General features: G+C 45.0%; 1 protein-coding gene across 6 annotated transcripts in view; it reads left to right on the top strand.

Annotated features, from left to right (window-relative positions):
- lama2 (laminin, alpha 2) overlaps window positions 1–12,845 on the top strand; it is a 747,099-nt gene that overhangs the window by 649,808 nt on the left and 84,446 nt on the right. For all 6 annotated transcript variants that reach the window (XM_072499223.1, XM_072499224.1, XM_072499222.1 and 3 more), the window contains 3 exons: window positions 2,914–3,068; window positions 3,158–3,301; window positions 12,167–12,300. In XM_072499223.1, the coding sequence (XP_072355324.1) occupies window positions 2,914–3,068; window positions 3,158–3,301; window positions 12,167–12,300 (433 nt within the window). The remainder of the gene's footprint in view (window positions 1–2,913; window positions 3,069–3,157; window positions 3,302–12,166; window positions 12,301–12,845) is intronic.

Here is a 12,845-nt window from a genome sequence, read left to right as displayed (position 1 = left end):
GTAAAAATAAGCAATACTGCATGCTTCAAGAAAATTTAGGAATGAGTTAAATGTGCACTTACAGTGATATTCAAACCAACATTGTGAATTAGCTATTCTATTTACATTTAAGGGGCGGTTCTCCACCTCCATTGCACCCGGCACACATCCCACTATTCCCAGCGAATAGCAGGAGGGCCCAAAATGGGGTTTGCGCCAGGCGCTGAATGAAAGCAGATGCTCCCAGCCTGCAGCACCAGACGCACCGAGTTCACACTCAGCAAGGGCACGAACTTGATTTGCATATTTAAATATTCATTTAATTATGCAAATCTGGGATTTATCCGGAGTCACCCAGATCCCCAGGATTCTCCGTCTCCGCTGGTGCGAGGCCAGCAGGAATCACTACTCGTCTCTCTCAACAGAGATCTGATGTGATGACCAAGCTGGGCAGCTTGGAGGCCATTGGAGCCCCCGAGTGGTCTGGGTCAGGGCAGCCAGTGCCCGGGCACTGCCCCCTGATACCCTGGCACTTTGACAGTGCCAACCTGCTGGCATTGCCAGGGTGCCATAGGGAGGGACCCGAAAGGGGCATGGCCATTAAAGCGGGGGTTGAAGGAGGAGGCCTGAAAGGGAAATGGGGTGAGGGTGGGGCGCTGACAGTGACAAGCCCGTCGGCGACCCCGTAGCGGGATGTTGGCCACTTGGGGTACAGTGGGGTGGGTGCGGGTGCTGGAACCAGGGGGGAGAGGGCCCGGGCCTGGTGCGTGTTGTGGGGGTTCTCTGGTGGCAAGTGGGCGAGGGAAGGGCACTGTAGAGTTGTCTGGTGATTTTTTACCAGAACTCCCCGTTGTAGCGAGAGATCAGAACGCCATTTAAAAATGGCATCCTAATCTCCGAGGCACACAAAAATTAATCCCCACCCTCCTTCCAGTCCCGAACGCAATATGTGATGGTCCTCCACCCACAATGCCCATGGCGGGCAACTCCGGCCCGATCACATGTGCACAGAAAATGCCCACTTGGCACCTTGGCTGTGCCAACCTGGCACCATGGCAGTGCCAACCTGGCACCCTGGCAGTACCCCTGCCAGCTGGCAGTGCCACCTGGGCACCCAGATGGTACTGCTAGGGTGGCTGGCTGGCACTACCAGGGTACCCAGGTGGTACCAGCAGTGCCAGGTCACCACCCTGCCCAAAGGGCATGTAGCTGGGGGCTTCCGATCTGCTTGGAGACCCCCACGAGTGTCAGTCCATCTGGTCCCCGTTTGTGGGAACCAGTATCAAACAGCACTGGCTCGAGGCCCCCGAGGCAAAGGGATAGAATCCCAAAGCCTCAGGTACCTTGGGAATTTACACATTAAAATAAGGCTCGCTCTATTATGCAGATTTGCCAAAACGTGATCCCACCCATTGTGGGCGGGATTCCCCTTCCAACGTCTCACGAGATTATTTTGAATCGCGTGCGGCATTGAGAGCCGGGTAGATCCCGGGAGCGGGGTCTCCTGACTTTGACCAGCCATGCTGAGTCACGGGGAGATGCTTTTCCTGCGCAGCGTGGCCGGAGGATCGCACCCTATGTCTTCTTCAATTGTGTGTTAGTAGCATCAACTTCTAGGTTGAGGAAATGGTTGATATTTTTTTTAATCTCCTCTCGATCAGCTACAGTTTCACACTCTGCCTGATGTCTGCAAATTGTACAGTATTTTATTACTGGTTTTGAACTTAATTTTCACAGATCACTTCAGTTTTCTCATAGTGTCCAGTGTCAGTCTAGTGTGCATCCTATTCGGGATGCCTGGCGAAGATGCAAGCATACAAGCATAGTTTTGGGATTCATACTGCCAACAGAGATTGTTGTTTGCCAGTAGATCATATTCAGAGTATGATTTTCTGTCCAGTAAAAGCAATGGATGACAAAGTCCTTTGGCTCCTGTGGCCAATATCCTAATCTGTGGATCAGAATCAGTGAGGTCATAAAGATATACTTCAAAACCAGAATTTCCTGTTCCTCCAGATTTGATCCACACTGAAATCTTAAAGAGTGATTTATTCCTGGTTTAGTCATTTACATTGAGGAGTACATATAAAGCACACAAAGAAAATCGAATACACAAAGCAGAAGGTTTCTCAAAGCAACAAAAATCACAATTATTTGGCATGTATCCTATCATTAAAACTCAATGATATTTTGAAATTACACAGCCAATCCAAAAAAATCATATTAAATATGGGAATGGACCATGTCTTCTCATGTTGCTATGCATCTCAGAAATCTTAATGTTTTGCCATGCCCTCACCATAGTAATAATACAATTGTTTGTATGTCGAACAGAATTGGAAAGAACTGATGAGTGGAAGAGGACTGATAAGGGACGGATTTTTCAGATTGGGATTGTTCAACAAATATTGCACCTATTTTTGTGCTCATCTTGGTGTGGGTCTACTTCAGGGATGGGATCTTCTCTGGGAGTTTAATTAAGTTAATATTAATAGATTTTAGACATCTTCTGAAGGTACTCGTATCCTTCACCTGCAGATTGAAAGTTGGCAAGATCCATGGATAAGTTTGTGTCAAACACTACATTTTGAAACGGTGAAGACATTCTGGAGTAATTTAGAGTCATCCCTTTTCTTACAAAAGATGTACCAAGTGACCTAAAATGAAAGCAAATTACTGTGGATGCTGGAATCAGAAACAAAAACAGAAAATATTGGACAATCTCAACAGATCTGACAGCATCTGTAGAGAGAGAATGGAACTCCCGTTTGACTTTGATAAAGAGTCATCCAGACTTGAAACGTTAGCTCTGATATCTCTCCACAGATGCTGTCAGACCTCCTGAGGTTGTTCAGCACTTTCTATTTTTGTATCAAAATGACCTGATAGGTTCTAATTCTGAAAAATGTTGCACATTTATATTTCTTTCTTAAGTTTCTGATGCTGATATGAAAGTTAAAGAATTGGAAGAAAAGACAGATAAGTTGCTGAATAAACTCAAACCTATCAAGAATCTTCAGGACACTCTGGGCAAAAACATCTCTCACATCAAAGAGCTTATAAATCAGGCCCGTAAACATGCCAACTCCGTGAGTAACTTGATCAACAAGCTAAATTCAGCATTTTTGTTAACTTTGTCACTTTCCATTCAGCATCTAATTGTTGCTACTTACATTAGATCAAAGTATCAGTCTCGTCTGGTGGTGATTGTATCCGCACTTACCGTCCCGACATAAAGAAAGGCACCTACAATTCTATTGTTCTCAATGTGAAGACGTCAGAGCTTGAGAATCTGCTATTTTATCTTGGTAGTGCAAAATATGTGAGTATGCCTCTCCAGAGCTCACTCTGGATGTTTATGTCATTTTCTTCAAGGCCTAGAAAGTAAATGTGAACATTAAACAAAATGTTGAGGCTTCTAGAAGCGATCCTGTGCAGTGCCTGCAGCACTGGTGCCATCCAAGTGTCCTGCACACCAATGAAGAATGATCTGACTTTGCTTGACAACTCAAGGCCAGCTCAATTGAATAAAATTCTGGCGTTTTGGCCATGATGTGGTCAGAGTTATAGGTAGGGGTGGCAGGACCTGGAATTTCAGGTAGTTGCCCTTGGAGACACTGATTTAGCAGGATGGAAGAGCATGTGCCCGAGGTGTTATGGGAATGGGATCATAGTTCACAGCAGTGACAGAGGAGAAGGGTGGGCATCAGTTTTAGCATTGCTTCTAAATAATTATCATAGAATTTACAGTGCAGAAGGAGGCCATTCAGCCCGTCGAGTCTGCACTGCCGGCCCTTGGAAAGAGCACCCTACCCAAGGTCACCCTATCCCCATAACCCAGTAACCCCACCCAACACTAAGGGCAATTTTGGACACGAAGGGCAATTTATCATGGCCTATCCACCTAACCTGCACATCTTTGGACTGTGGGAGGAAACCGGAGCACCCGGAGGAAACCCACGGAGACACGGGGAGGATGTGCAGACTCCGCACAGACAGTGACCCGACTGTCGGCAGACCCAGCAGAATAAGATTTTTATGACCAGAGTCCTAGCCAGGTGTTTCAGTTTCAATATAGAGAAGTTTATTTGTCCAGGTGTAGTGAGCCTATGCAGATTTCTTTGTGGAACACCTCTAGGCAGTCTGCAAATATTCTTTTTTTTAAATAAATTTAGAATACCCAATTCCTTTTTTTCCAATAAAGAGGCAATTTAGCCTGACCAATCCACCTATCGGCACATCTTTGGGTTGTGGGGGCGAAACCCACGCAAACACGGGGAGAATGTGCAAACTCCACACGGAGAGTGACCCAGAGCCGGGATCGAACCTGGGACCTCGGCGCCGTGAGAAGGCAGTGCTAACCACTGCGCCACCGTGCAGACTAGCACTCTTCAAACATGACCCCACGTCTCGGTATTTGTCATTTCAATTCCTCACTTTGCCATCACCCTGACATCTCTGCTGCATACAATGAAGCTCAACACTACGTTGAGGAACAGCACCTCATCTTTCGATTAGATACTTTACAGCCTTCTGGACTCAACATTGAGTTAAATAATTTCAGACCATAAATTCTGTCCTTTCTTTTGTTTCATTTGCATGTGCTGACTTTTTATGCCTTTATTTTCAGTACTTTGAGACACAGCTATTTCACCCTGCCCATCACACCCACTCAGGACATGTCTTCTGTTTGCTCACTAACATAGTTACCACTTTCTTTGCCTTTTGTACCATGAAATCTTTTGTCAGTTATTCTCTCCTGCCCTCTAAACTGTCACAGACCTTCTCTTTTGTTCTTCCTTGTCCCCTCAAAGCCCATTACATTTCGAGCTTCCTTCAATTCTGAAGAAAGGTCCTTGACCTGAAACAATAACTCTAGGTTGCTTTTTACCTGCCCCTGCCTGGCATGTTTTCAGCAGTAGGGTATATAAAAAGGGTGGGTGCCCACTCCATCATCTTCTCACCCAGCCTCCTACTTGCTGCAACCCCTTTTCTTTTAGTAGAGATCAAGGTAGCTGCTCAAAATCCTCCTTTGATGGTTTAGTTGCTCTTGGCTGATATCTTCTGGCATTTGGAGCCCATGATGGTTCCCACTGCTTCACCCATCCCTCTGCAGGTACTGAATGAGTGCTGAGGGTGGCTGCAATGAGTGAGAAGTGGAAGCCGTTTCAGCAAAATGCCTCTTCCATGACCACATTCACCATCATCCCTGTCAAACTTTTCGTTTCTGAGAGTCCCCACTCCAGGATTATAGAAATCCTGCAGCACAAGTACTTTTACTACAAGCAATTAATTAGTTAGACAGTTAAGCAGGTATATGGGTAGCACAGTAGCACAAGTGGCTAGCACTGTGGCTTCACAGCGCCAGGGTCCCAGGTTCGATTCCCTGCTGGGTAACTGTCTGTGCGGAGTCTGCACATTCTCTCCATATCTGCGTGGGTTTCCTCCGGGTGCTCCGGTTTCCTCCCACAGTTCAAAGATGTGCAGGTTAGGTGGATTAGCCATGATTATCATAGAATTTACAGTGCAGAAGGAGGCCATTCGGCCCATCGAGTCTGCACCGGCTCTTGGAAAGAGCACCCTACCCAAGGTCAACACCCCCACCCTATCCCCATAACCCAGTAACCCCACCCAACACTAAGGGCAATTTTGGACACTAATGGCAATTTATCATGGCCAATCCACCTAACCTGCACATCTTTGGACTGTGGGAGGAAACCTGGAGGAAACCCACGCACACACGGGGAGGATGTGCAGACTCCACACAGACAGTGATGCAAACCGGAATCGAACCTGGGACCCTGGAGCTGTGAAGCAATTGTGCTATCCACAATGCTACCATGTTACCCCTTAGTGCCCTTAAATTGCCCTTAGTGATCAAAAAGGTTAAGAGGGGTAATTGGGTTACGGGGTAGGGTGGAAGTGAGGGTTTAAGTGGGTCGATGCAGGCTCGATGGGTCGAATGGCCTCCTTCTGCACTGTATGTTCTATGACAATGACTATGATATTTATTATTTAATTTTGCTTATCTAATGTGAAATTTGTTGCTGCTGACGAGGAATATCCGAAATACATGTCCTGCTTAATATTCACCATAACTCGGTTATGCATATGTTTGTGGACCGTTCTCGCTGTGTCAAAAAGTCAGACTGTGACTTTGAGGTTAGTAGCCTATTACTGTGTGGTTCGTAGCTTCTATGTAACTAGCAGACTGTTACTGTGTCGTTGGTAAACTGTTACGAATGTTGGTCAATTGTCACTGTGAGGTTGGTGGGTTGTCACTGTGAGGTTGGTGGGTTGTCACTGTGAGGTTGGTGGGTTGTCACAGTGAGGTTGGTGGGTTGTCACTGTGAGGTTGGTGGGTTGTCACTGTGAGGTTGGTGGGTTGTCACTGTGAGGTTGGTGGGTTGTCACAGTGAGGTTGGTGGGTTGTCACAGTGAGGTTGGTGGGTTGTCACTGTGAGGTTGGTGGGTTGTCACTGTGAGGTTGGTGGGTTGTCACAGTGAGGTTGGTGGGTTGTCACTGTGAGGTTGGTGGGTTTTCACTGTGAGGTTGGTGGGTTGTCACTGTAAGGTTGGTGGGTTGTCACTGAGGTTGGTGGGTTGTCACTGTAAGGTTGGTGGGTTGTCACTCAGGTTGGTGGGTTGTCACTGTGAGGTAGGTAGGTTGTCACTCAGGTTGGTGGGTTGTCACTGTGAGGTAGGTAGGTTGTCACTCAGGTTGGTGGGTTGTCACTGTGAGGTAGGTAGGTTGTCACTCAGGTTGGTGGGTTGTCACTGTGAGGTAGGTAGGTTGTCACTGTGAGGTAGGTAGGTTGTCGCTTTAAGGTTGGTAAGCTGTCACTGTGAGTTTATCAGGCTGTCACTATGAGGTTGGTAGATAACGACTGTGAATTTGGTAGACTGTCATTTTATTATGATAATAGTGATGAGATTGATTGTATTGACAGACGTACTAGCTTTCACTTCTCTTCTTGTCCATTCCGAACAACCTGAGTCTGCTGGGACCGAATGACGTGTCCTTGACAACCTAGCACTGGACCAATGATCCTGGGCAGGAAAGTGGAGCTGAACCAGAAGAATCAGCACTGCCTCTATTGAATGGCAAAAGAGGATCCAGAGACTGTTTGATCTATTCATGTTCCTATTTTCTATGTTCTTATGTCGCCTGAGCCTCTGACATTAATCAGCAGTTCTTCATGTCCTCTACCTGGCTGAGATCAGGACTAAAGTGATGCAGTGCTAGTTGATAAGTGACTTGAGACTGGGAGGTAAAACTCTGGATACTGGTTGCCATTAGATTTATTCCAAATTTGTTTCAACACATAGACAGATAGCCACTGTGGCAAGGAAGCTGTAGACCAGAAGCTGAAGACCCCTGGTTAGACCACAGTTTTGTACAGTTTAATACGATTTTAGTTGTGTTATACAAGAGAGATTAAGATCATTTAGAGTACTTCACATATATTCACCAATGTGGTTCAAAGTTTGGAAACTATATGTGATATTTCCACAGGAGAAACCTAAGAAATAATTGAACAGAGGTTTTTAAAAGTTCTATAAAGTTATGGTAGGTTGAACAGGAAGCGATTATATCTGGTGGTGAAGTCAGTCAGGTGGGGTCGTCAATTGAAACTTTACACTTTTGGTGGAGAGGAGAGATGTTAGGAGACAATTCTATAAGCAGAGGGTTGTTGGAATACGGATTAGGGAATGCTTGAGACAAAAATCATTATCTCTTTAAATGGAAAACTAGATGAATATTTGAAGCAAAGGAAAAGGGTTATGGTGTGAGAGCAAAGAGTCATCTGCACAGTTCTGCACAATTTAAAAATGGTTCAATTTACAATAAAGTCATTTTTTTGAGACGGTGGGTACGTAGAATTTAACATGACAGCTTTAGAAAAGCGTTTGTCGCCACCTATTGACTGAACAGTCAAATTGCAATGCCTTCAACCAACACCTGGAATGAATGTGCAAACCTCTCGATGAAAGCCTACTGCTGTGTTTTTCATAATACTTATGTGGTGAATGGTATCCGTATACATATGTACCCTTAATGCATAAGCCCCTTTAAGACCGGGTTTGGAACCCTGGGGGACTCCGCCCCCAGGAAGCTGTATATAAGGTTATGTTCAGTCGGCAGCGTGCAGTGAGCACACCTCTCGGCAGCTGTCTGGTTTTCTGGTTATTAAAGCCTTTGTATTATCAAACTCCTCTCCTAAGTCGTAATTGAGGGTATCTCAATTTAATAACCAGACTACATCATGATGGACGGCGGTCTAAAGCCGGAGAAGCTCAGTTTGGACGCTCGGTCGCCGGAAGACACTGAAATTTTTAAATACTGGCTCCGGTGCTTTGAGGCCTATCTGAATTCCTCAGAGACAGAAGTTGACGGACCTCGCAAGCTGAGCTACTACATGCCCGGGTGGGCCACCGATTATCCTCCCTGATCAAGAAAGCGACTTACGAAACGGCGGTCGAAATCCTACAGAAGCGCTTCGTAAAGCCGATAAACGAGGTACACGCCAGACATTTGCTCTCGACCTGCCCCCAGCACTCCGGGAAAACGCTAGATGAATACTTGGAGAGACTCACCGCGCTCGCCAGGAACTGTGACCATAAAGAGGTGACGGCAGAAGTCCACATGAACTTGCATATTCGTGATGCTTTCGCGTCCTGTATCCGATCCACGTACATCCGGCAGCAGCTCCCAGAAGACAGAGCGAAGGACCTCCAAATCACGGTAATGCTCGCCTCTTCCCTGGAAGCGGCCCACCATAATCTCCGTACGTACTCCGCGGGCCTTGCGAACCCCTCTCGATCCCCTCCAGACTTGGCCACGCTTCAGGCCTGCGCCGCACGGCGACCCGCTCACACCGGAGGCCCCCAATGCTATTTCTGTGGGCAAGGCCAGCACACACGCCAGCGTTGCCCAGCCCACTCCGCTATCTGCGGAGAATGCGGAAAGAAGGGGCACTTCGCGAAGGTCTGCCTGGCTGGGCCCAAAGGACAGAAACAAAAGTCTCATTGGGCCTAGAAATTGAACTCCCGGGACCACAGGCCCCACAACGCAGCCGCGCGGTGGCCAGACACGCCTACTTCTGACGCATCATCACCCTCGTGCGAGTCATGGGGGTGGCCATCTTGGCGGCGGCCATCTTCAAAAATCAAAACGTGCGACCGGCGGCGGCGGCCATTTTGCGAGTACGATTCAACCGAGGACTCTGACTGCCCGCAACTAGGAGCAATCACGCTCGATCAATCTCTGCCGAAGCACCTGCAAAACTCAATGATGCACGCTCAGTAGGCAGCGTGCAGTGAGCACACTTCTCGGCAGCTGTCTGGTTTTCTGGTTATTAAAGCCTTTGTATTATCGAACTCCTCTCCTGAGTCGTAATTGAGGGTATCTCAACTTATATCATTGGGTTTGCATTATTGAAGTACTTATGTTTGAGGCCAACTATCGACAGTTCACAAGCACTGACCGTCGATCAGTTTCCAGTGTTTCCTGTCCTGTGCACAGATGGGGTCAGGGACTAAAGTGACACTGTACTTTTGTTAGTCGGTGGTGACTTGAGGCTGAAAGGTAAACCTCTGGATACTTCAGGTATCTTCATGGCTGGCATTAAATTTATTTTAACTTTACTTCAATATGGAGACAGGGAGCCACTGTGCCAAGTGAAGTTAGGATCACCACTGCACAGAATCCCCAGTTGAGAAATCCTGTGTTAGGTCACAGTTTTGTGCAGGTTAAACAGTTTTAGGTGTCCAATTATTTAGGAGAGATAGGATCATTGAGAGTACATAACATAGATTCACCATTAGAGGCTCAGGGTACATAAGAACATTAAAACAAAAAGAGCTTGTGCAGGTCATACAGACCCTCCTGCACCATTCAATGCAATCATGGCTAATCTTTTGCCTCAACTCCACTTTTCTACCTGAGTCCAGTGCTGTGCTGTCAAGGAGACATCATCTGGTATCAGCAGACACATTCTGTTCAGATTGTTAGGAATGGATAAGAGGAGAAGTGAAAGCCGGTACGCCTGTCAATACAATCCGTCTCATCGCCATTCTATCATCCACACAATGTCAGTCAGCCAAACTCACAGTAACAATCTACCAACCTCATTATCAACTGCATGATAACAGTCTACTGATCACACAGCATCTGCAGTTTTATTGGACCAGCTACAACAAATACCATGGTCACAGGAGCAGGACTGAGGCTGGGAATCCGACAGCAAGTAACTCACCTGCCCACCTCCTACGAGGCACAAGTACAAAATATGATGGAATTCTCTCCACTTCCCTCAATGAGTGCAGCTCAAAACCATCTAGGATAAGCAACCTGCCTGATTACCACCCTATTCACCACATGAAATAGTTACTCCTTCCAGTACTGGTACTCTGTGACTGCAAGTGTGTACCATCTACAAGATCCTTTGCAAAAACTCACCAAGGCTCCTTCACAACAGCTTCCAAATCTGCGACCTCTAATACCTAGGTAGCAGGAACATGGGAAAGTCACTATTTGCAAGTTTCCCTTCAAGCCGCACACCATCCTGACTTGGAAATTAATTGCCGTTTTTTTCACTGTCATTTGATCAAAACCCTGTCATTCCCTCCGCAGCACGTGGACTGTGATGATTCAAGAAGTTGGTTCACCACCACGTTCTCAAGGGCAATTAGTGATTGACAACAAATACTAGCCAGAAATGCCCACACCCCATGAACGAACAAAAATAAAGAACTCTACATTTACAACTTATTTTTCTATTACATTAACCAACAGAAATTACAGACCGTTGAACCAATTTCTTACCTACACCTGAGCTGTAATCTAAATCCCCACAGTTTTGAAAATTCATTTGTGTTTTTTCCTGTAGAACTGTCAGACACCATAAGAGAAGCCAGGTATACCATATCATAATGGCTTGCTACAGTGCATCTGGGGTATCATATGAAACAATACATTTTAAGCTTTTAGATATCCAATTTGTTGAAAAGCTTTCATATTTTAGATTTAATTCAGAGAATAGTATAAAAATAATAAGAGCTGTGAAATTTCATAGGTTCTCCTAAATTTAGTTTAAAGTATTTAAAGTAAATTTGCATAATATTAGCTATGTGAAATTATACATTATAGGCTGTAGGCTACTTCAGCCACATTGCACTGCCACTGGAGTAAAAGTTGTGATCAGAACCATAGCATGTAGCACAAATTCGCAGAACCAATTGTCCTGTTTGAGCATGGCTCACTGCCGAAAATATTTTCACATCCTCAGGGCATTCCAAAATGTTTCACAGAAAACAAATGGCAATATGTAAAAATGCGGCAACCAATTGATGCCTAGCAATGTCTCACAAATATCAATGACTGTCAGTCATTTTAGTGATTTTACCTGAAGGACAGATGTTGGTCAGAATATCAGAACCTCTCTAGTCTTCTTCAAATAAGGCCATGCGATCATTTATGTCCACCAGAGACCGCAGATTGGTCTCGTGAAAAAGGGCACTTCTGACACTGCCTCGTCATGGTACTGATCTGCCAGCATGGACTATATGTTCAAGTCTTTTAAGTGGAGCTCTACATCAAAACCTTCTAACTCAGATCATGTATTACCACTCAGTCAATCGTGTGTGAATACATGTACTTTAAAGCTTAGCAGAGAAATCAGAACCAAATGGGTTAAAAGAAATGTGGAATATTAATTGATGAATCAATTATCTACTTAAATACTTAATTTGGCATGTGTACGAAATGAGATTTCCAAAATGATTGTTACAAAGTGTCTGAATGCTTTCATTGCTTTAGCTTTGAACCAGCAGCATTGTGGTAGAGGCAGATTTGAATGTGGCTTGGAAAAGATTTGATAATTGGATACTTATCTGAAGAGTAAAAATCTGCTAGGTTATGGGGGAAAGGCAGGAGATAGGGATTGGCTGGGTGAATCTTGCAGAGGGCTAGCACAGGTACAATGGGCTGAATGGCTTCCTCTATTGTAACCGTACTATGATTATACTATAGTGGTTAGTGTGTATGTTTTAAGAAGCATTTGACATTGCTGTGTCTGAAGATTTTGCATTTAACAGATATTACCGTCTTTGAATCTCAATTGTTCAAAGTTATACTGTGATTCCTAAATTAGCCTTCAACTTTCATTTTACTGTTATTCAACAGACTGATTTCTTAGCAATTGAGATGCGCAAGGGCAAAGTCAACTTCCTGTGGGATGTAGGATCTGGTGTTGGACGTGTTGAATATCCAGACTTGATCATTAATGACCAATACTGGTATAGAATTGAAGCCTCTCGGTAAGTTTCACACATTTATTTCTCCTGACCAAATACGGCGCTAAAATCATTAGAAATGTGAATGTAAATGACATTCTTTTATCCACACCCATCTATGGCATTTCAAGTCAGAATTTTGCTCGTTCCACTCGTGGTGGGCAAGAACTCCCCCTCAAAGAGAGCATGCTTGAATAAATCTGCCCTTCAATTTATTTGGAGCTGTTTTTCTTTCACATACTTTAAATATCAGGGTGGTTGGTCATTATAATAATATGACACTCTAACTGTAATATATGACGGTTTGGTGTTACAGACAGGAGAGGGGTTCATTTAATTAGCATTAATTCTTCTCTCACCACCTATCCAGAAACAAATATGTTTTGATTTGTTTCCCTCTTTATCAGTGATAGTGTATTTACCAGCCTCTCAATTTTGGTGCAATCCAATTTTCTATTAACAAACTCCAGATTGGATGAACTCAAATGGTTAGTTTATTTGCACAGATGGAGAACACAAAAAGATGGTTTGCAATGTCCCTCTTGCATTGAGATAGTAAAGAGAGGGAC

This window comes from Scyliorhinus torazame, chromosome 4 (assembly GCF_047496885.1).
Source record: "Scyliorhinus torazame isolate Kashiwa2021f chromosome 4, sScyTor2.1, whole genome shotgun sequence".
In the NCBI taxonomy this organism is placed as follows: domain Eukaryota; kingdom Metazoa; phylum Chordata; class Chondrichthyes; order Carcharhiniformes; family Scyliorhinidae; genus Scyliorhinus; species Scyliorhinus torazame.
Note: the sequence above shows the minus strand (reverse complement) of the source record. Positions and strands in the feature narration are given on the sequence as shown.